The 24,742-nt window shown below is 39.9% G+C and overlaps 1 protein-coding gene across 1 annotated transcript in view; it reads right to left on the bottom strand.

The window, feature by feature from the left end:
* LOC132822385 (metabotropic glutamate receptor 7-like) overlaps positions 1–24,742 on the bottom strand; it is a 750,094-nt gene that overhangs the window by 273,220 nt on the left and 452,132 nt on the right. The window contains exons 6-7 of the mRNA XM_060835730.1: positions 23,021–23,221; positions 4,144–4,283 (exon numbers count right to left, since the gene is read on the bottom strand). Coding sequence (XP_060691713.1) covers positions 4,144–4,283; positions 23,021–23,221 — 341 coding nt within the window. The remainder of the gene's footprint in view (positions 1–4,143; positions 4,284–23,020; positions 23,222–24,742) is intronic.

Here is a 24,742-nt window from a genome sequence, read left to right as displayed (position 1 = left end):
TTATAGAATTCAGCTTGAAAACCATCCGGGCCCGGTGCTTTTCCGCTCTGAAGTTGCCTAATTGCCTCAAGTATTTCTTGGACTGTTAAAGGGGTATTTAGGGCCGACACCTGTTCCGGAGTCAGGCCCGGGAAGGTCAAATTTTTAAAAAATGACTGCATCCTCCTAATCCTATCTTCACAATCCTGCGATCTATATAGTTCAGAATAAAATTCTTTAAAGGTCGCATTGATCTTTTTATGATCATGAGTCAGGGTACCTGTACTTTCCTTGATGGTCGGAATAGTTTGAGGGGCTTTCTTTTTCTTTGCAAGAAATGCTAAGTATCTACCCGGTTTGTCGCCATATTCATATAATCTTTGTTTCGCAAATAATATTTCCCTTTTAGCCGTTTGAGTAAGCGCGGTGTTTAAAGCTGTCCTAAGAGCTGTAATCCTCTGCAATTTTGTGATAGAAGGTCTATCAGCGTATGCTGTTTCGGCTGCTTTTAGGCGAGCTTCGAGCAGACGCTGTTGCTCTCCCTTCATTTTCCTCTGGGTCGCTGAATAGGAGATGATCAAACCTCGTGCATAAGCTTTGATGGTCTCCCACATCATTGACGGATTGCTAGCCGTACCAGTATTAATTTCTAAAAAAGTTTTAAGTTCTTGGGAGAAGTACTTAAAAAATTTGCTATCTTTTATCAGGAAGGGGTCCATACGCCAATGCCGAGCGGATGTCCCATTGTTCTTTACCTTAGTTTCCATGTATACAGCGGCATGGTCAGAGATTGCTATAGTATCTATTTTACAGGTTGCTATAGAATTTAGAAAAATCGATGGGGCAAAAAACATATCAATTCTTGTGTGACATTTATGTGGATTAGAGTAGAAAGAAAAATCTCTACCCTGTGGATGGAGACATCTCCATACATCTACCAATCCTAATTCTTTATTCAGGTCCGCCAGTTGTCTAGATCTGGGAGATACTCCAGCGGCACTCTTGGGAATCCTGTCTATTTCCGGATCCATAATACAATTAAAGTCTCCCCCTATAATTGTATGACGGGCACCAAAGGCCATCAGTTTTGAAAAAGCTTCCGTTATGAATTTAAAGGGGTGTGCCGGGGGGCAGTACACATTTAAGATCCCATATTCCTCTCCATTTATGAGGGCTTTAATCAAAATATATCGTCCAGATTCGTCTTTTATCTGATTTAGAATTTTAAAAGGGAAGTTCTTCCGGGCAAGGATAACGACTCCCCTGCTTTTTGAATTAAAAGAGGAAAAAAAGGCCTGATCAAATCCGCCCTGTCGTAATTTTAAGTGTTCTTTATCCGACAGGTGTGTCTCCTGTAGGAGAGCTATATCAACTCTCTCCTTCTTAAGATTTGATAATATTTTCTTCCTTTTAACTGGCGAATTACCCCCCCTGACATTCCAGGTGCACCACTTAACCGACTGTTCAGCCATAATCATCTGGACAGATCCGAGACCCCTCGGGAGGGGAAACCCTATCTAGAACATCCCGAGCATGGAGCATACAAGATTTACAAAAGTAAAGACTCTCTGATACACTCAAAACAATATAACAAAAAACTCTTTCTAAGTATAAAAGATATAAAACATTCCGAATTGGAGATTTTCTCCCTTGTTCCCAGGGAGCGTCACTTCCTCTCCCACAGTCCATCTTACCCTCTTCCAACCAGTGCCCCACCCTTGACCCAGGTGTTCCTCAATAAAATGAGGAGAATTCAAATATAATATAAAGCTAGAGTTAACAGTGAACACCCCACCCCCACCCACACCCACATCTAAATATATTTGGGAATATTAATACCATATATAACTATAAGATTACAATCTCAACATATAATACTTAAATATAATACCACAAAATAACAGGGGAAAGAAAAACAACCCCGCTCCTAAAAACAGAAGTAAAATAGAATAAGGTAACCACATCTCCCCATCAACATTCACCAAACGCCCCAACGTATATATATACATACACACATAGGGGGAAAGATAAGAAAAGATGAAGGGATGTAAACCAAAATAATGGGAAAGGCAGACCAGCGTCCACAATCTCTTACAGTTTATTTAAGAGAGTCCAAGAATTCCTTAGCCTTCTCCGGTGATCCGAAGTTATATATGGATCCTTCGTGGCTAAGGCGTAGCGTCGCTGGATATCGTAAGGAGTACTGGATATTTAAGTCCCTTAAACGCTTCTTTGCCTCATCGAATGCCTTCCTCCTTCGGACCAAAGCTGGGGAGAAGTCCTGGAACAGCATGATCCTGGATCCTTTGTGGGTCATAGCTTGGGGATCTTTTCCCAGATTTCTTGAGGCTTCCAGGAGCATCTGCCTCTCCCTATAGCTCTGCAGCTGGAACAGGACCGGGCGTGGGCGCTGGGTTGAGCCGGGCCCACGTACTGTGACCCGGTAGGCCCATTCTACCCTTACCCGGCCTGATCCAGCAGGCAGATTTAAAAGTTGTGGCAGCCAATGCTCTAAGAATGCTGTCAGCTGACCTCCCTCTTCCTGCTCGGGCAGGCCCAACAACCGAATATTTTTTCTACGACATCGATTTTCGAGGTCATCAATGTGGTTTTCTAGGTTCTGGACTCGATTCTCGAGAAAATGGATGTGGTCGGCTGCCGATTTTATCGCAGTCTCTGAGGCTGCGGCCTTCGACTCCACCTCTCTGACTCGGCACTCCAATTCCTGAATGTCTCTGCCCTGCTTCTGCAGCTCGGCTGATTGAGTCTCGGCAGAGCAGAGAAGCACTTCGATAAAAGCATCAATCTTCGCCTCCCACCTGGCAAATATCTCCTCAAAGCTCATCTTCGTTGGTAGGTCTCCTGAAGCAGCTGAAGATACTTTTGTTGCAGCTGAAGAGGGAGAGGGTGGGGGAGGGGTCCCTGCTTTCTTAGAGCCGCCTGTTCCCTTCCCTTTACTCATTTTCCAGCTAGTATTAGACTATTTAAATGTACTAATAGGTAACTATTTAAGGTTAACAACTATTATAAATGGTTTAGTGAGTGTGGTGGGGGTGGATAGCCTACTTTGCCCAAGTTTTGGGTAGAGCACTGTGGACTCAGTCTTGCTGGGTCGCCGCCATCTTGGATCCCCGGAGGACCTTATTGACACCTTAAGAATCTTAATTGTTCTCTGGTCTGGAAGGTCTACTATCAGCTTCTGCCATGATCAATGAGAGAAACCAACTATTACCCTTCCACTTAATATTTTGGCCATCCCTTCCACCAACCTGAAGCTCAGTGGCCCCAAATGCACTGAATGCATTCCTAACACACAGCCACTGAAATGTGGCTTTTATCTATACATTAATATAAAAATAGCATGCTAACATTTTGTCTGTTAACATGGTCATGTTCACACAGGAAACTGAAAGTGTAATAGCAACTGCCATTTCACAATAAACATCACCAGCTGAGAACAGCTGTTTTAGCCAATGTCAGTGTACAATTTGTACACACTTGATTTACATTCTACACCACAAAGGGGCATTTGACACAATTGCCAACATCTGTCCTGTCACATGCTGCCACTTTGCTTTATATGGAGATCCTTTGTCTTGGTATTAAATAACTACTGTAAGTGGGAAGCACCAGTTCTCATTTTAGAACCATTACAGATAATCAGGAAATCTACACATGGTAGAGAGTTATTACAGTGATGTACGTAAAAATCATTTACTACTCGAGTGATCCCCAAATATTAAGCTTTTAGTTGTTTTCACCTAAAAGTTATAAGCCTATTAATAAAGCGACGTGCATGGGTCAAGGGAGAGGATTCGACATCAGAAATTATTGTTTAAACAGGCATGTTGTTACAAAAATTGCATTGCTAATAGAAACAACCTCCAACACTTTGTTTACAGCCTACAATTGTTCCAGAGATGAAACAAAGCATTTCAGCATTCAGCAGTCTGAAGTTATTTCTGTGGGATACAATGACAAATCCAGCATTACGAGTCAGGGTTCACTAGATAATATTTGATGCAAGATTAGAGCAGAGAATTAGTGCCAGAATGCTCTAGCCTATCTCCATGAATGTTTCCTTCAAACAAGTTCAGTATTATTGATTTTACGCCTCACTGCTACTGTTTACTTAGCCCAGACTTGTTCATAGGGGTGACTTACCTTGAGATGAAGATGGTCTGTCCATTGGCCAATTTTGCGGTAGTCCCAGGTATGGTTTCCAACAAGCTGATACTGGAAGATGTCGTAACGGCCTGGAGCATCTCCTTTATCATCAAACATGACAGGGGTTCCAGCACTGCCTGGAGGAAAAAGAACAAACCAATGTATCTGAGTGGCATTTAAGAGAATGGGTTCTCAAATAGAACAACCTATTGGACATTAAAATGGTAACTTTAAAAACACATTCTCAGCACTATTTAGAAATAAGTGGCAAAGTCTAAGCTACTTTAAAGAATAATTTGTTTTCAAAGTTTAATAGAAGAATGTAGCGTGGCACACAGGAGATCTTTACGGAGAAGCAAGTCAGTGAACAAAGTTTTTTGCTCCTGTCATGTTCGATCTGCCTTTGAGAGATGTTCTCAGTAGATGACAGTCTCAGCTGAGGAATCTTGACTTGCATCCAGAAAGAGCCTCCCTTTACAATATATAGTCCCCTTTTAGTAAGCAGCGGATCATTATACGGATGTAAACTTGAGAAACTGATACAAATAGTTTTGTTTCTCTTCAACTTGGCATTGCTTTCATCCACAAAGACAACGCAAATCTAAATATACTGCATTGCTATTCAGGCTAATTTTTTTTTGCAGCATGAGATGAGAGAGCATGAGATATAAAATGATTCAAATTTACTTATTGCTCAAACTTACCATGTAAGCTTCATTGCATTAGAGACCAATTAACACATTAAAGACAACAGTAAATAGAATCTTGAAACATCATGAAAGGATACCCCAACATTTTATATTAAGTAAAAAAAGAACTTGCATGTACCCAATTTCATTAGCATCCTCAATACGGAAGTTTTTCAAAACCATTTAAAATATTTTTAGTAGGAATCATTGTAGTATACAAATGCAGCAACCAATGATTTACAACCAATTATTTTGTTTAAAAAAAAACACTTCCCGATTTCACTAAATGACCTTTAAGATATGTCCCTCGCTGAGAATTATTCAGAAAACACTTTGTTGTATCCATCCCATGGACTCCATTTATAATTTTAAAGAACTCAATTAAATCAATTTTAATCATCTAAATGAAAACAAATGCAAGCCAAGTTCATATAAACTATATAGTTCAGTTCAGTTAAGTTCAGGTAAGTGACCACTTCAGAAAGATTAGTCAGACATGACTTTTCCTTTACAAGTGCATGTTGACTTGATGCAATTGGATGAGTTTCAACTGATCAAAGTTGATTCAGCATACTACTCATTTGGAGCAATTATGCCCAAGTAAGGTAACCCTTTTGTTCACAGTTCTAAATTGCTTGGTGTTCATACTGCGAGCATTTCTTTATCTAGAACTGAACCAAGGCTACAAGAATTCAATCATTTCTGATCTGAAAAAAGATATCAGCTCAAGAAAGGTATCCAATATCTTCTCCTGGCTTGCATTGTCTATAAGAGAAACTGACCTCATTGTGGATTTGAAGGATAATTCAATCGCCCCTATACTTAGCTGGTCAAAAACAAAATGGATCATAACGAGAATTGACTTTGCAAGCTGTCTGGCTCAGTAATACCTTTCTATGAGGAATCTCAGACTTTCTTTCATGGGAAAGTTGATGAAGTAAAATCAGACTTCAGGCAATTATTTAGTATTTGTCGCAAATTACTGACTCATAACTCATTGTAATGTTGAAGGAATCTGTATTTATTGAGTCATCTGCGATATCAAACTTAGATAAAAATAGAAATTATCACATCTCTACACAAACATAGCATGAGGATTCCCCAAGTCTTGGGCAAGATTTATCCTTCACACAACAACTTGAAGAACTGACTAGGCTGTTAGTAATCTGTTTTGCTGCTTTGGCAGCTTTTGGTACAAAGTAATCTAACTGCATTTGCTTGCATATCTACATTGGCTCCACCTTAAAAGTAACTGGTCGCACTGTGAAGAAGTTTGGGATATCCTAAAAATATGATCTTCCTCCATGAATCAAGTCCTTTCTTTGAATGTCTTGCACGTCATGAGAAAAAAATATCTGCTTGAAGTTGTGGCAACACATGTGTGACAAAGAACTTCCCACTTGTGTTTCGGCTTCATTATGACATGGCCTGAAATCCTCGGTGTACGGCCAAGCATGAAATCAAGGACTTACATCAGGATTGCCACCACAAACATACCAGCTTCCACAACATGGTGGGATTTCACAACAACTTTTAGCTCCTCCATGTTGCTACATTATTGCTACCGGAACCATTTACTGGAACAGCAATTGAGCCCTTTTTCCACCTTGCAATGGATAAAGGAAGTATTTGAAAACTTCCATCCCTGGCCTTTCACTGCATTCCTCAAACACTCTATCTGAATTTGTTGCACACTGAGCAATGAGGTGGGAATCCCAACCTCTGCTGACTCCATAGTCAAAAGACTCCCCACAAAATATCTCAAATATATAACCACTATTAGACCTTCAAGATATCTCCTTTTGAAGAATTATAACATTTACACATTCATGTCTTGATTATTTTTGCTCTGAAATAAAGTTAGCTGTGGGATCAGAGTTAAAGAGTACCACCTGACTGTGTCCGATTATGGGCAAGACATTGTTTCTCACTGTGGAATTTATAATATTGTCTTTCGTCATTTATATAAATGATTTGGATCTGAATACAGAAAGTATAGCTAGTGAATTTGCAGATGACATCAAAATTGATGATGTAGTGGACAGCAAAATAGGTTACCTCAGAGTACAATGGGATCTTGATCAGATGGGCTAATGGGTTGAGGAACGGCAGATGGAGTTTAACTTAGATAAATGCGAGGTGCTGCATTTTGGTAGGGAAAATCAGGGATGGGCTTAGACACTTAATAGTAAGGTCCTAGGGAGTGTTGCTGAACAAAGAGACAATGGAGTGCAGGTCCATATTTCCTTGAAAGTGTAGTTGCAGGTAGACAGGGTAATGAAGAGGTCAGTGCATTGAGCATACGAGTTGGGAGGTCACATGGCAGCTGTACAGGACATTGGTTAGGCCACTTTTGAAATACTGCTTGCAATTCGGGTCTCCCTACTACAGGATGGATGTTGTGAAACTTGAAAGCGTTCAGAAAAGAATAACAAGAATGTTGCCAGGGTAGGAGGGCTTGAGCTATAGGGAGAGACTGAATAGGTTGGCGCTGTTTTCCCTAGAGTCCTGAAGGCTGCGGAGAGACCTTACAGAAGTATCCAAAATCATGAGGGACATGGATAGGATGAGTAGTCAAGGTAGGTGAATCCAAAACTAGAGGAAATAGGTTTAAGATGAAGAAGAAAGATTTCAAACGGAGTATTTGGAAACCCCTTATCCCCTGCTCTCCACTCCACTTCCCAAACACTCTATCTGAATTTGTTGCACATTGAGCAATGAGGTGGGAATCCCAACCTCCACTGACTCCATAATCAAAAGACTCCCCACAAAATATCTCAAATATATAACCATGATTAGACCGTAAAGATATTTCCCTTTGAAGAATTATAACACATTTACACATCTTTATTATTTTTGCTCCGATATACAATTGGCTGTGGGATCAGAGTTAAAGAGTACTACCTGAGTGTGCTCGATTTTGGGCAAGACATTGTCTCTCACTGTGGAATTATGTTACATGCAGAAGTCCTATTTGTTAGTGACAGGTCTGCAAGAGTTAATACTGAGGGCTGCTATGAGCACCTGTGCTAAGATTATACGATGGTATATGGACTTGTGGGCACAACAACTCAAGTTTTCGGAAGAGAAAGACCACATATCCAGGTCCTCCTCAGTCTCTGTGACAATATCATATTAACGTAACTTGCAAAGCGCTAACATGCAAAATTTTATTTCTTATTCAATAAGAAAGTTAGACCAAGAAGTGGTTTTCCTCTATCACGCTATCATAGAGTCCCTACATTGTGGAAGCAGGCCATTCAGTCCACTGAGTCCACACTGACCCTCCAAAGAGCATTACACCCAGACCCACCCCCCACCCTATCCCTGGAACCGTGCATTTCCCACGGTTAATTGGCATACCCCTTTATACCATTGTCAATTTAGCATGGTCAATCTACAGAACCTGCACATCTTCGGATTGTGGGAGGAAACCAGAGCACTGAGAGGAAATCCATGCAGACATGGGGAGAATGTGCAAAGTCCACACAGACAGTTGCCCGAAGGTAGAATCGAACCTGGGTCCTTGGTGCTGTGAGACTGCAGTGCTGACGATTGAGCCACGGTGCTGCCCTTGCTAGATTAAGCAGGTCCTGTAAGTCACTATATTTAAACAGAAGAGTGGCAGCAAATCTACCATATGATGAGGTGCAAACACAGTTTAGTTGCACATTAAACATTATTAATAGGATTTCTCAGTTTTATCTGAAAGCAATGATGTTAACACTGTGCTTCAACATCTGTGATTTATGTATATTTTAGTATTATTTCTTTTAGAATGTGAGTTTTGAACTGTTGGTACATGGGCTTCATCTGTCTCTACAAAAGGCTTTAATGATTAACTTTTAAGTGTTTGAGTAGCAAGGAAGCTGATTTTAAAACAGCAGGAGAGTGAGATTTCCTGGAGTGCAATATGGTTTTCTTTTCATTGAGTGAGTTTTATGAGCGAACAGAATAAACAGTTGTGCATTACGTTTCAGACAGAAGTTTTTGAGATTGTTTTGCTTTGGCTCAGGGATAACACCCAAAGCTTGGTGAAATCCATTTTAGTTTCACTTTTTGCAGAACTCTTGGCTGAAGCTGGAATCGTAAAACAGTTTCTCCTAAGGGAAATAGTTTAGAACACATAAGAGATAGATCTCAGTGTAAGGAGGTTAGTTTTAAAATTTCAGATCAGACATATTTGGTTAAAACCTGAAGGGGTTGCCTGAAGGAGAAAAAGTCGAAGCTTAGCTTGGTGAAGGTTTAAGGAAGACACTATCAGATTCTCGGGACTAGGAATTGAAGTATGTGTTAAGTCAAACCCTTGAGATGTGAGAAAGGAATTCTCTGTCATGTATGAGTAACGTAATGTGCTACAGGGCTTAATGGCATTGTATTTTAACACACTGTATTGTGTTAATCAAATGCTTAATTGTTGCTACATGTAAATAGCTTGGTTTTTTTATTCATTTGTTTTGTGTAGTAAATGTCTGTTTTATTGTTGAAAACGTGTCTGCAGCATTGTGGTTCAGTGAAAGATAATTTTGTTAAAACACAAAAAAAAGCAGAATACATTGCATCGAATGGTATTTCAGTTTGGGATCTGACTTGTGCAACAGTAACATCAACTCCGATCATAACTACATAATACTAAGGTTTTTTTTTACAATATATGATTCTCCTTATGTCAACATTAAGATTTATCAAATTCTTAACCAGGTAGTTTGGTAATGGACATCACAAATCTTACTGTATCCTTTAATAATCTTAGAAAAATACCAATTTTTGTTACAAAATCAGATAAATTCCAGATGTTATTTTGGGTTCTCTTCATGGGATTGAACATTTTTAGTCAAAGGAAATCAGAACTCTGGCTCATTAGGAGGATTTTATTGTATGTTCTCATATCTAATAATTAACTAATATCTATAATGATACCTAATTTCTACTATCTCCCCATTCTGTCATCTTCGTAAATGAGTAACACCTGATTATGCCTCAATCTCCAAAACTATAATGTTTTATAGACTTGTTAATGATTACTAAAACTACAGAATAGGAACTTGTTACCAAAGTTTCATCACATTTCAACCGGTCTCCTAAAATACCCTCTTGTCCAGTTATGGTCAATCTTCCCATAGTACAGGTTTCTTTACAGAGATAATATGAGGGACAATGATAAGTGCAAAAAATTAAGGTGTGTCAATCCTGTCAATTCTGCTTCTTTTCCTCCTTTATTCTTTCATAGAATGTGGGCATTGGTGGCTTTGCCAGAATTTATTGCCCTTTCCTAGCCGACCTTTAGAAGGTGGTGGTGAGGCACCTCTTGAATCACTGCAGTTGATGTGGTGTAGGTACACCCACAGTGCTGCTCAGGAGGGAATGATTCACTGGATGACTTTCTACCCCCTCCACCAACCTACCACCTCTCACACTTCCCACTTTCCTCATTAGCAATGTTAAGCTGAGCCAAACACTTGAATCCACAACAAAAAAATTTAATCCTTCCAGATTCACTTTTTTATTGCAACTTACTGACTTAACTCATGACTCAACTTAGTTGTTAATTTTTCTTGTTTATGTTAATAAAACGTTTTGCTATTGATTCATATTTTTTTTTCCACACAAATGCATCAATATCGGAAGAATTCCAATTTGGAATTGGAGATGAAAGTAGGAATGTTATACTTCAGTTGTATGGGGCATTTATGAGGCAGTAGTTTGAATGTAGCTTGGTCTTCTTATTTAAGGAAGGATATTGGAGGTAGTTTGGAGGAGGTTTACTAGATTCATACCTGAAATAAGCAGTTTGTGCAATGACGAAAGTCTGCATAGATTGGGATTCTGTCCACTGGAGTTCATAAGCACGAAGGGTAACTTAATTGAAGCTTTAAAGATTCTGAATGGATTTGACAAGGTGAACATGGAATTAATGTTTACTCATGGCCGGTCAACAATACAGGGTACTATTTTAAAATTTTGTTTGTCCTTTCAGTGCAGGGATAAGAATTTTCTTTTCTCTGAGGGTTGAATGACTTTCAAGTGCCTCACCTCAGAAGGTGGCCATTAAACATTTTTTAAGATGGAGGAACATTGATTCTTATTAGGCTTGAGGACAAGAGTGATCAGAAATAGATAGGAATGTGAAATTTGAAATACAAACACATCATCCATGACCTTATTGAATGACAGAATCGACTCAAAGAGGCCAAATGTTCTACCTATAGAAGCATTGAGTCATACAGCATGGAAACAGACCCCTCAGTCCAACTCATTCATGACGACCAGGTTCCCCGAACTAAACCCTTCCCATTTGCCTGCATTTGCCCCATATCCCTTTAAACCTGTCCAAATGTCTTTTAAATGTTGTTACTGTGCATGCATCTACCACTTCCTCTGGCAGTTCATTCCACATATCAACCACCCTCTGTATGAAAACATTGTTCCTAAATCTTCACCCTCTCACCTTAAAATTAAGTCCTCTAGCTTTGAACTTCTCTATCCTCGGGGAAAGACCTCTGCTATCTCCCTTATCTGTGCCTCTTTTGATTTTATAAACCTAGACGAGGTAACCTCTCAACCTCCTACACTCCTAACCTATCTAGCCTTTCCTGATAACTCAAACTCTATAGTCTCACCAGTATTTTTGTAAATCCTTTCTATACCCTTCCCAATTGAATAATTTCTTATAGTAAGGTGGCTAGAGCTGTGCACAGTATTCCAAACATGGCCTCACCAATGTCCTGTACAGCCACAACATGATGCCCCAACTTCCATGCTCAATGCTCTGACCGGCCTATAACTCCACTTTGAAGGAGCTGTGCACTTGAATCCCTAGGCCTCTCTGCTCAACAACACTCCCCAGGGCCCTACCACAAACTGAATAAGTCCTGCCCTGATTTATCTTCCCAAAATGCAAAACCTGGCATTAAAACTTCATCTGCCTCTCCTCAGCCCATTGGCCCAGCTGATCAAGATCCCATTGTACTCTTGCGTAACCTTCTTCACTGTCGACTATACCACCAATTTTGGTGTCATCCACAAATTTACTAACCATGCTTCCTATATTCGTGACCACCAGTCTACCATGTGAAATGTCGTCAAAGGCCTTCCTAAAGTCAATGTAAACAACGTCTACTGCTTTGCCCTCATCTAGCTTCTTGGTCATGTCCTCAAAAGACTCAATCAAGTTTGTGAGACATAATCTCCCATGCCCCAAGCCTTCCTCTTAGAAGCCCTCCAACAACTTACCCACCACTGATGTCAGACTCATCAGTCTATACTTCCCAGGTTTTTTCTTGCAGCCTTTCTTAAATAAAGGCATCACATTAGCCACCTGCAATCTTCCAGCACCACAACTCTAGTTGCAGATAATACAAATATCTCTGCCAGAGGCCCCGTAATTTGTTTCCTAAAATCCCACAATGTATTGCAATACCCTTGATCGGCCCTAGAGATGTTTCTACCTTTATGTTCTTATGCCTCCAGCACCTCATCTTCCATAATGCGGACTATTTTCAAGACATCAATATTTGCTTGGCAGAATTCCTGAGCTTCCAAGACTTTCTCCACAGTAAATACTCAAGTGATTTTTTTGGTATTTCTCCCATCTCCTGCATTCCCACACAGACAGCCTCATTGATCTTCAAGGGCCGCATTCTCTCGGCAGTTGCTCTTTTGCCCTTAATGTACCTGTAAAATTTCTTTGGATTTTCCTTAAACCTTATCTGCCAAGACTCTCTCATACCCGCTTTTTGCCCTTCTTAACTCCCTTTATACTTAAGAAATTCACTTGATCCCAACCTGACATATGCCACCTTCTTTGACTTGACCATAGCCTCAATATCCACTGTTTCCTGTTTCTACCATCCCTATTTTGTTTATTTGTCTATATTTATTGAATCTTGAAAAGAAAAAAATTCAATTGATGGGTATGTTTTGTCTCCCTTTTGACTTGGATTTCTAATGCTTTAGATTGGTCAGAATGCTGCAGCAATGAAAGATCCAGGAAAATATCTCCAGGATACTGCTAATAGCAAACTTGCAGACAAACAAAAAACAAATTTAATCATAGGAGCTTTGTCTTATAGCTTTTTTGGGTTAAGTGCAGCTCACAACAAGGTTGGTGGAGATATTTTCACCATGAGGCTGAGCCAGTTATCTTGCTGAACCTTACTAAACTTGAGACATTAATTGCCATTACCGTCCCAAGCGTCACATTTGATATCTGGCCCATCCTATCATGTGTGAGGACAACTTGCTACTCACTGAATATCCTTCTTCACACCAGCATCCCTTGCATTCTGGCCATCTTTCAAACCCTGCCAGGCACCTCAAGGAGGAGTGGCATCTGATCTTTGCTGCGCAATGAGGAGAGACGGTTAAGAGGAGAAGCTGGCACAATGGTTCTCCAACCTTGAAGCACTGGTTGACAGGGTGGTGTAGAGAAGGATCATCCTCTTCTCTGAAAGCCAGCAGACGGAGCCAAGACACCATACCATGCCAGCCTGGTCACAGATCACCACCCAGGTCAGTGCCATGCTCAAGACAGTGGAGAATTGGGGCTGCAATGCCTTCAGAAAAGTAAATGGCCTTCGCTGCTCCACCAGGGGAAGTGCCATTCTCTGCTGCCTCATATTCACCCCATCTCTGCCTCTTCACCCACCTCCCATCAAGACTCATACACGTTCACCCTGAGACTCGCAACACCTTTCCTCACTTGGTCTCATCAGTCCCATCAGCATCATTGTCAAATTAGATGGATCTGATTGGCAGGAGAGCAGGGGAGAGTGGGTGCTGATATCCACGTCTTCACCATATACAAGGAGGGGATCCTTGCCTGTGCAGGAGAGGATTGAGGCCGCTCTTGAGGGAATGGGGAGACCTCCATGCCCCAGTAACTCACTAAGTCCCACTTGTCCCACCGAAACCCTGACATTAGCTGGGCAGTCAGTGTCATGCATCGGGCATCGATTGTACCCAATGACCATGATGCTTTTGGCTTCATCCTTCTTACAAGTGCAGCCCGCATTCCAAGTACATGTGCAGAGAGCTGCTTGACTCCCCCAAAGGGCAGGACCTCATCTTCTGTGGACAATAGTGTCCAAGGCCCCAAGGAGGCATTGACAAAGCTGTCTCCAGGACCTACCCCCCCATCAGCCCCAATACTGAAACGTTGGTGAGACGGATAGGCATTGAGAATGCGGGGTCAGACTCACTGATGGGGGAGGGAGAAACGTCCAGGGCTCAGGCACTTGGAGGAGTTCTGGAAATGAGGAACCTGCTGAGAGAGGGTATAGGAGAAGTCAGTCTGGTTTCGGTGATCAGGGGATTTATAGAAATCTGCAGGGAGAATCAGGAATGGCAGATAGGCAGTGTGGAAGCCCATCACTGATGCAATGTCACCAATCCTGCATCACACTGCCTGTCATTGCTCAGAGGTTACAGCGATGCAGCCAGTCATACCTGGGACAGTCTGTCTACCTCCATGGATAGGTTGGCAGATGCCATGGAGAGACAGACCTAGCACCATCAAGGGCTGATGGAGAGTTATGCCTCCCGATATTGATACTCAGGACCAAAGGCAGGGAGGGAGTGGGGTTGGGTGGGGAGCCTTAATTCTGGGTCAAGATTAAAATAGTGCTGGAAAAGCACAGGAGGTCAGGCAGCATCCGAGGAGCAGGAAAATCGATATTTTGGGAAAAAGCCCTTCATCAGGAATGCAGACTAGGAACCTGCTGAAAGAGGAACCTGCAGCCTCATCTTTGATGAAGGGCTTTTGCCCGAAACATCAATTTTCCTGCTCCTCAGATGTTGCCTGACCTGCTGTGCTTTTCCAGCACCACTCTAAGCTTGGCTCTGATCTCCAGCATCTGGAGTACTACGTTTTGCCTAACCTTAATTTTGGACCAGGTGTCCCATCCCCACAAGGAGACTGGGCAGTGCCAGGCAACACCCAGTCAGAGCAAGAGCCAACTACAGGCCGTTTGTCCCATTTGCACTCAGGTGACTGCAGAAATGGCTGGGAGCCTCCAGCTCTGATTTTGGAAAATCAGACGAAGAAAGGGTCAACTTTCCTCTGGTAAGAAAACCCTCAGCATGACTGGCCCGTCCAGACCCAAGTGCCCCCAGGTTGTCCAAGCAAGCCTTTTGGTCCTACAATCTCCACAATGGAGCAGGCATCTACAAACTCATTGGTGATATAGGAGAAATCATTGTGGCATAGAAAAAGGGAGGGGAGATTGGAATTGTTGTGAAGACACGTTGTGGAGGCCACGGCTGGCAGTAATTTAAATTGCTTGCTTTGATAACAAATTCTCCACTTTTCCCTGTTCATGCGATTGTCCATGACTTTGTGCAGGATCCTCATGGTTGGATTCAAATGGTGGCCATTAAAAGACTACACACTATTATTGCCAGAAGTGTGTTGGATCTTTACTGTGTCAAGCGGATGGACAACAAGGCATTCCACTCAAAAAGAAACCCTACTATGGAGGTTCAAGACCCACTTAATGTCAAGGTAACAAAAAATAAAGAACTGCAGGTGCTGAAAACCTGAAATTAAATAAACAAAAATTGCTGGCAGCAGCTGTGGAGAGAAAGCAGAGTGAACATTTTGGGTCCAGTGACCCTGTTTCAGTCCAGCAGTTTCTGTTTCATAATTTCAAGATGAATACATTCAACCTTTAATCTGTTTATGGGACATGAGCAACACTGTCAAGGCTGACATATATTGCCCATCCCCAGTTGTATTTGAGCAAATGGTGGTGCATCACCTTTGGATCCAGTGCATTCGTTGTGACATACTTGCATCCACAATGCTATTAGAGAGGGAGTCCTTGAAATTTAACCTAACGACAATGAAGGAATGACTACATGTTTCCACCTCAAGTGGTCTGTGACTCCAGGGGAACCAGAATGAGGTGTTGCCAAGTTCCTGCTACTTTTAATCTAAGTAGTAGCATTGTTAGCTAAGATTAGGATGTACCAACTTGAACATAGTTAACTGTTCCAAGGTGCTTCACTGAAGTATGACAACAGAAACATTAATACCCCGGTGAATATTAAGACAGAGGAACAAAAGCTATCCAGAGTGTTATCAAGGTTTTAAGGAGGGTCTTAAAAGGAGAAAAGAAAGGTAGGTAGGTTTAGGGATGGTTATATTCTTCAAATATGTATCATAAAATCAGAATTTTCATAGACTCTAATGTACATGTAACCATTATTCAATAACAAAGTACAAACTTCTCAATAGATGGAGACATGCTGAGGTTTTTAAGCCCATCTATCCAATGTGTGTAGCAGTTTATATTTGAAAGAATGCTCCTTTAGAAGGAGCAAGTTTCGTCTCAGTGGTGGTACTGTCACTTCATTGGAACTGCATTGATTAGTTACTGGTTATGGAACAGCATGTTCAACATGAAAGGTCTTTGAGTTGGGCTGCTTCTACCTGCCAGTTGCAAAGTTGAAAGGGCCTGCAGTTCAAAACTGAACCAGGTAGATGAAATTAAAATAAGCAGATCACTATAATGTGCTGAGTTGCATTAAGACAAAAATATTTAGTGCAATGTAGTGAGTTATAATCAATGTCAAGGTATCTTCAGTTTTAAGGTCCAAATGCATGTTTGTATTTTCTAAACGGGTCTCCCAAATAATTAACTTACCTTAGCCCAAACTACTTGGTACTGTGCAGGTTCATTAATCCAAAGAGAAAGTGAACTGATCACAGGGTTATTGTTGAAAATGTCAATTGCAGCAAATGTTATGCATTAGAACTGAGGAATGCTAGTTATTGACTTTAATGTTAATTAACTTAAAACATCAATACTACTAGGTCTCTAAAACCCAATGTTGGAAATACTCGGAAGATCAGGGTATCTGTGGAAGAGATTTCATCTTAGGGTTAACATTTCATACCATTGCTTTGTCATGAAAATTGCCAGCCTTCTTGCTGTGTGTTGACAGCAGTTTCTGCTTTCATTCCATGTTCAATTTACCTCATCAGCTGCTGTACCTATTTTTTTTCCTTCTGAATCACTGTAACTTCTTTCTTCCTCCCAACTCCCAAAGGTAATAAACAACAATATCAATCTATTCAACCATTGTGCAGCCATGATCCCAGGTGCACAGGCATCATCATACTCCGTGCTGTATTTGATAATCTTTGTCTGTACTTATCTCTCTAAACCTTTAAACCTGTTCCTAATCAAATATTTATCTCACTCTTTTGAAAAAGAGTCCATCAACATGACATTAACTTCTGTTGCTCGTAGTCTGCTTCACACGTAGTGAGAAAAGGTTCCAATCTCTATCTTTGCTTCAAATCTAACTTAAACTCCTGCCTTCAGTTGCACATTCAATCTAAGCCAATATGGCTAGTCGGCATTAATTCATGCTAACTTACATGGCCAATTGGCCTCTTCAATGTCTTCCAGCCTTGCTTTAAAATAAGCTGCAGCATATTGCATCTTTAATACCTTGCTGATACTGAAAACATTAATTCATCACTTTTTAAATATTCAAAAAAAAAAGAGCGCTGCTTCCCTAATTACAATGGTGCTGCCAATAGCCACAGTTACCCTGGGAGGTTGACATCAGATAAACTAAACCAAGTAATGGGCATGTTTGCCTTATTGCCAAGTTTTCTCACAGAAACACGAGGCAAACTGTAGACGGTCACAGACATAAAGGTGGTATTACTGAGTAAGCATACCTCCAAGGGTTTGCAGCTTAATAGTTAATCTATTTTTTTCTCCCCTAATGAATACAACCAGCAGCATAAGATTTCATCCTCATCTTTGCACTTCAGTTTTTATTTCATATTCTACATCCCTCTGCCTTCTCCAACAAAGCCTCAAGAAAATGAATGCTCAGCCTCTGGCCTCATGTGCATTGTGACAGGTTACCTGGACAAGCACAAGCCAGATCCCTCTGACCTTCGGGTTTCAGCATTTGTAATGTTGGCGTTTTTAAAAACTTTCATCAACTAACTTGTAAGAATCACCAAGCGATCACAACAAGAAAGGAAAATTGCAAAAAGGGTCTTTGAGAGATTTTTTTTTGATACTGTACAACTTTTCACAATCACAGGTGGAGTAACCAATTCCCCGGGATAATCTAGTTATTGAAGAAAAGCCATTTAAAATGATTGTTCAGCTCAAAGGCAGAACGCAACAAAACTTGATGCAGGCTGCTAAGCTTTATTTTAGAAACATTCAAAATTTCAGCCAATTTAAACCTTTTCTTTATTCAAGCATGTATCTTCTTTTATCCAGATAGACAAGGGCATTTTGATTTACTTAGTTGCATTTGTACAGGCAAGATATCATGTTGTGCTACATTATCTGAATAGAAAGGACAGGAAAGGTCTCACTGTATGTGTAGAAATTTTTCATTATATGTTCAGCCCAATGCTGTAAATAAGAATTTATTGCAAGTCAGATTTTGTTTTTGAAGAAAAAAAATCCAAACAAGAAGTGCTCTCTTCAAAACGTTGATGACTTATTGATGAAGTGGCCAATTTCAGAATCGATTGCATCTCATGTTACAAGGAACATGAGCCTATATATTTCCTTTTAGATTACGCCTTTTAGCACAATCAAAAATGGTTCGTTTTCAGAAAGATATTTCTGCTGCCATTATTTTGTATCAATGAGGGCATATTTCCTAAAGTATGATTGCTGGAATGTAATGCATTGTTATTAATTGGCAAGTGAATCAGCAAATTCAGAGATGTGTGGCGAATTGGCAATCTCTGGAATCTTTAGTTCTTTATGCTGTTCCACCTATTGCTTCTCACAAGCACCACTGCACTCTCTGCTATTTTAACAAATTTATAGAATTTGAAAACTAATAGTCTTGCCGCAGAAAATGGAGATTGGAAACCAAAAGTGTGCATATTCTTTTAGCAGCCAAGACATCATATCAATCACATTTTCTGACCCATAACAGAAACAACTGGAACTATTAAGTTCCATTCATTCAGGTAGTGAATTATTTTTCAAGATTGAAAGAATATTGAGATTTTTTTAAAAATGCTTTTCATTTGCTTCTGTCCTTAATCAAACCAATCTTCAATTTTTCCTTCTATACTTTCATTCACACTCCTTCCTCATTGTTTCTTTAGCTATCCTTGAATATCATGGGTAAGGAAATAGATTGATGACCCAGTCATTTCCCTGGTCTCAGATATCCATTGCTCCTGTCAGTTTACACTTCCCACAATTTAATGCACAAACATATCAAGATGTTGAAATAGTTCATCTAACTGCACACACTGCAAGATCCTTCTCATTGGCAAGATTTTGTTGTACTCATTACTTTGCACTTCAGGAAACAATAATTACTTAGAACATTTGATGGAAGTGTTTACAAAAGCCTCAAGGATCAGGAGAATACATGCCAGATGCTATGGTCTCCAAGCCACCAGTTATCTCCAGGCTAATACAATTATTAGTGAGTTTGAAGATATGTAGCTCAGGTTGAGGTTCTGGATCTAAGTTTGCTCGCTGAGCTGGAAGGTTCACTTTCAGATGCTTTGTCACCATACTTAGTAACATCAGCCTCTGGTGAAGCACTGGTTTTATGACCCCCTCTGAGAAAAAGAACAGAAAATGACTTCAGCACAGGGCATGACATCACCAATCCAAAGAATTCTCAACACATGAACAGAAAGTGAATCATAACACCCATGCTTCACCAGAGGCTCACTAATGATGTTACCTAGTATGGTGATGAAATGTCTGAAAACTAACTTTCCAGCTCAGCCTAATACACTCTAATACAATTATTTTACATCAAGGCATTAGCTAGGTAGATGAGATTTGAGGAAGCCATAGATTAGTATTTGAGTCAAAAAGTGTGGTGCTGTAAAAGCACAGCTGGTCAAGTAGCATCCGAGGAACAGGAGAGTCGACATTTCGGGCATAAGCCCTTCATCAGGAATTTGTATTTGGTCAAGTCAGTGAAAGGTCAAGATACTGCACTGTGAATGAAATAAAGCTTGCATTTGAAATGGGCCTTACTAGTATGAACCGACTACATCTATTGCTCTTATTTATGGACTCTGCACTTAAGTAGTAAAATACTACTTTAAAGCAAGGAGACTGTGTCCAGAAATGGTTGCAGGTTTAAAAACCACGTTCACTGGAGCACGCAGAGTTGCATATATTTCCCTTAGAATGTGGAAGGAAAAAACAGACACCATAGAGTTGGGTGGCTCTGAACTAAAGGAAAATTGCTTGATGACAACATTCTTATTGGCTCCTGGTCAAATGGCCATGGTTTGTGCTAGAGCAGTCAGGCAGAGAACCACCAAAACTGCAAAGAGAAAGCATTAAAAATATATTTTCCTTCATGGATGGAGGTACCGGATAGTCTCCAGTAACAGCTAGCTGTCCTCTGCTTATTGTTCTCAGAAAACTCAGTGTTGAAGAAATAAAATTTGCTTTTCAAGGTAACGGGCAGCACGGTGGCTCAGCGGTTAGCACTGCTGCCTCACAGCACCAGGGTCCCAGGTTTGATTCCAGCCTTGAGCAACTGTCTGTGTGGAGTTTTCACATTCTCCCAGTGTCTACGTGGGTTTCCTCCCACATTCCAAAGATGTGCAGGTCGGGTGAATTGGTGATGCTAAATTGTCTCTCGTGTTAGGTGCATTAGTCAGAGGGAAATGGGTCTGGGTGGGTTACTGAAAGGTCTGTTTCTGTGCTATATGGAATTATCATGTCATAACAGCAAAGAACTGTAAAGGAATTGAAAATAAGCAAAAACAAAACAAATTGTTGAATTTGGGGGAAGTTGGATAACTCAATTAAATTGGTGCTTATTTGTAATAACTCCAGGAGTACTAGCGCCAATTGCAAGCTTGTGCCATACTCTTCCTCTTCAGTAACCCCATTCCTTCAACCTACCTCAGAACACTTGCAACGTTAATTCATTTGAAGTCTAATGTTTCAAAGGATATAATGAATGACCAAGGCTATTAAACTTAATACTCCCCAGCAACCCAACCCCACTGCATATGTTGCAATTACTGCTGTTCAGGTACACACGACTTGAGACAACACTACTTCACCCTGCATAGACTGTCCCTTCAGGAAGCATGTGTGTGTGCAGGATCAAGCTATCTCAGAATAACAAAAACTGTTACGGTCCAGGAGGTGGTTATTTCACCAAGCACATGTTACTAGCTCACTGAAGAAGCAATTCACTTAGTGTCACACCCTACATTCTCCCCATAAACGTTCACATTTTTCTTTTATAGATAATAATCAAACTTCCTCTTCAATGCCTCAGCTGAACTTTCCTCTACCACATACTATCGACCTAATCCAGACTGATGGTTTTTGATACCTCAATCAAACCTTCTCTAATCTTTCTCTTCTCCAATGAGAGTAGTTACAACGTTTCCAATCTATCCACATTTCTGAAGTGCAATAAGACAGTTAACTAGTCAATGTTAGACCCCCAATGCAAACATGGCCCCCAGAGGCTAGGACTCCAAGATCTATCACTACTTTGATTTATTTTCTCAATCTTGGACTTTTTTTCAGACTTGCTTTTGCCTTTTTGATTGAAAAAAATGTATTGAAGGTTTAGCTGCTGCGTTTTAGCATCAATACATCATTGTCCTTTGGGGGAAGCAATCCTGTATATGAACAGCTCAGGACAGCAAGAGGATTTCACTAGCACTGTCTGAATATTTTAAAAAATTACAAAAATAACTGTTATATCTGAAGGCGCACTCTATTTGGTCTGGTCATAATTGATTACTTATATTTCTGGGCCAGAACATTCCACCAAAGAATAATAGAAACAAAATGAAACAGCTTGTGTGTAATTGTTAGAATGGATGCACATCCATCAGAGGACTAGCATTCAGTTGCTAACATGTAAATGCTAAAACTAGCAATCTAGGGTCCCACGTATATTTTTTTTTACACCTCTTGGACATATATTTGATTTATATTCAATGTGGTGACAAACCCCCACTCCCCCCATTAAGAGTCTCACTCAGCTTCTTTGGAATCAAGTTGAAGAATACATTATAACTTCTGTTTAAATACCAAACTGTGATGTGATCACACATCTAAAGAAAATTGGAAGTGCAGTGCTGGGATTTGATAATGCCCATTACCCTTTTTTAAAAAAATCAATAATCAATTGTCCCTTTTCAAAGTCACCTTGTCATCAGTGGCCACAGTGAAATTCCTGGTTGCAGGAGGATAGTTTTAGTAGTTTCTGTGACAGTGATGCTATTTGTATAACACATCTCTTGATTCCATGCTGCTATCCTGATTTTTCTATAACAATAAGAAAAAGGTTATACAGTGCCCTATTGGCTTTTTACTTCACAATAGCTGACACAGAGAACTAAACAAAAATGAGTCTGAGATCTGGAAAATGTCAGCAACATCATTACAGAGACCCATGAGTAAAAAAAACTTAAAAGCATTGGACAGAGATTACCAAAGGGTTTAACCTTCAGGTTTATAGTTCACCTGACTAGAAAGTTGCACTTTCTGAGATTGCATTTCTTGATTTAATAAATGTTGGAAATACCATTACACAGGCATTGCTCATCATCTGTCCTAAACTACTGCCAGAACTTTCAAGGTAAAATGCCATACAAGAGGTGTTAAATTCAGCACACAACCCACTGATAGCTAAATCCTACTATCTAACTTCTCACTAAAATACCAACGTAAGGGTTGCACTGACTGCATTTATTATTCACTATTGCCTGGTGAGTCAAAACATGTACTTTATTCAGACTTAAAGATTTAAATGGGGTCAATGCATACATCTATACCAACTTACCAAGGTAGTTATTGAGGTAGATTTTCTCATCCTTCTCCTACACTAAAGTTCACTTTAAGAACAAGCAGATTGCATTTTGAAGTTAATCTCAGGTTTCAAATGAAGTCCCCAGAGTTTGAGTTCTTTCCCTGCAAAGTAAATTGGGCTGGTTCCCAGGAGGTACCAAAATCTCTTATCGATGTGCTGATTTAAACAGAGAACACTGATTGCTCTACTAAAAAAATGCCAGTTGCACCTGAGATTAAAACTAATTTTCCTGCAGCAAATTTTATGACCATTTGATGTGTGTACCTTTTCTGAAACACTTGCAATTGAACAATGACAAATTCAAAAATAATGAACAATGATTTCCCATTTCTTCAACAGTATAAGAACAGCAGGCTTACCATTAAAATGTATATTACGGATGTATCCCAGGAGGTCATCTCCATTAATTGGGTCCATCGCAGGACAGATGCCAATATAGCCTGGGCACAAAACTTTGTGCATGTTGTGCAGAGCGTGGGCAATGGCATATACAGCATCGATCACAAACTGAACTTTGCCCTCCTGTTGGTATTGGGAGTGTGTTCCAATCCTCTCTTCACCTATAATAAGGGATGGAAATTCAGTAAAAATTAATTGTTACAATGATCTTTAAAAGTATTATAGTTCATCTAGAACATAGTCTAAATGATATATATTGACAGATATTTACTTATGCAATATGATTCAGTCCATTCCTTTTGTAAGAATGCCAAACCACTTACTTGAAATGATTAAGAACCAAAAACGTAGACAGAAAATGTTATTTGAAGGCACTTAGCATTAAAACATTATCACTGCCATTAGAATTTAGTGTTCTAATACAACTATATTCTAATTGTGGATAAAATGCCCACATCAGACATATTTCAGGGGATGCAAATGGTCCAAAAGATTGTTGTATCAGAAGACATCATTAATAAATGTAATTGACAACTAATTTTATGATTACAATTTCATGGAGTATGGGTGAATTTTATCAAATTTATCACAAATGTAGAAACAATATCACCTTCAAACAATGGTGGCATGTTTGAGGTGATATATGACTGAATGGCTTGTTTTAGAAATACATTTCATTCGTTTCAAATAAATGACAGATACCTAACTGCACAGAGATGAAAACACATGACCAAAGTGAAAAAGTAACAAAGTTGAAAATTATATTGTGCTCCAGGATTCAAAATATTGTTTGGAAGAACACAAAATAAGAAATTAAACATTTAACATATACTCGAAGAGTCATTAAACAGTAATCAATCGGTAGAATTGGTGGCACAATTTTTAATGCCCTGTCCTTTAGCAACAGACTTCAGGGAAAAGCAAAGAGGCTCAAGTCTCAGACAGAAACAAAACTGAGCTAATTCAACTTTCAATGGTGTCTCCTAACCCAGGAAATCTGAATTTGAGATTCCTACATTAATTTTCAATAAGAAAGAAAGCATAAGCATACAGTTAAATAACAATGAAGCAAGTCCATTAAGGATTTCTACTGAAATGCCATCAATACTTCAGGTTGATATATGCCTGTTTCTTTCCAAGGATGATACCCAGGTCTTTCTCTCTTTATCTTATTGTTCTGACACTTATTGACCTATTGTGTACTTTGAGCATTCTCTACAGCAGTTATTGGAATCTTTACAAACTGCTTCCAGAGATAAAGTTTGCACCAGCTTTTGGATGTCTGAAAGCTGAATGCTTTGCATTGCTGGAATGGCCAGAGATTTCCATTTGCACATTTCTGCAGCCCTTAATTTCCTTCCTGTTTATTCGAATGAGACAACATAGAAACAATTCTAAAGGATGACTGCAATTAATTTTGTCAAGAAACAATGCAGGAGATATCAGGGAAAATTGAAGGTACAAGTTGAGATAGAAAATCTTTCTTGTTCCTCAAAATTCTTGTTTGTCTATTTAATTTGTATACTTAAGGGGGAACTCAGGAAGGCAAAAAGGGGACATGCGATAGCTTTGGCAAATAGAATTAAGGAGAATTCAAAGGGTTTTGGCAAATATATTAAGGGCAAAAGGGTAACTAGGGAGAGAATAGGGCCCCTCAAAGACCAGCAAGGCGGCATTTGTGT

This window comes from Hemiscyllium ocellatum, chromosome 14, assembly GCF_020745735.1.
Source record: "Hemiscyllium ocellatum isolate sHemOce1 chromosome 14, sHemOce1.pat.X.cur, whole genome shotgun sequence".
NCBI classification, from domain to species: domain Eukaryota; kingdom Metazoa; phylum Chordata; class Chondrichthyes; order Orectolobiformes; family Hemiscylliidae; genus Hemiscyllium; species Hemiscyllium ocellatum.
The sequence above is the reverse complement of the archived record's forward strand: the minus strand, read 5'-3'. Positions and strand labels throughout refer to the sequence as shown.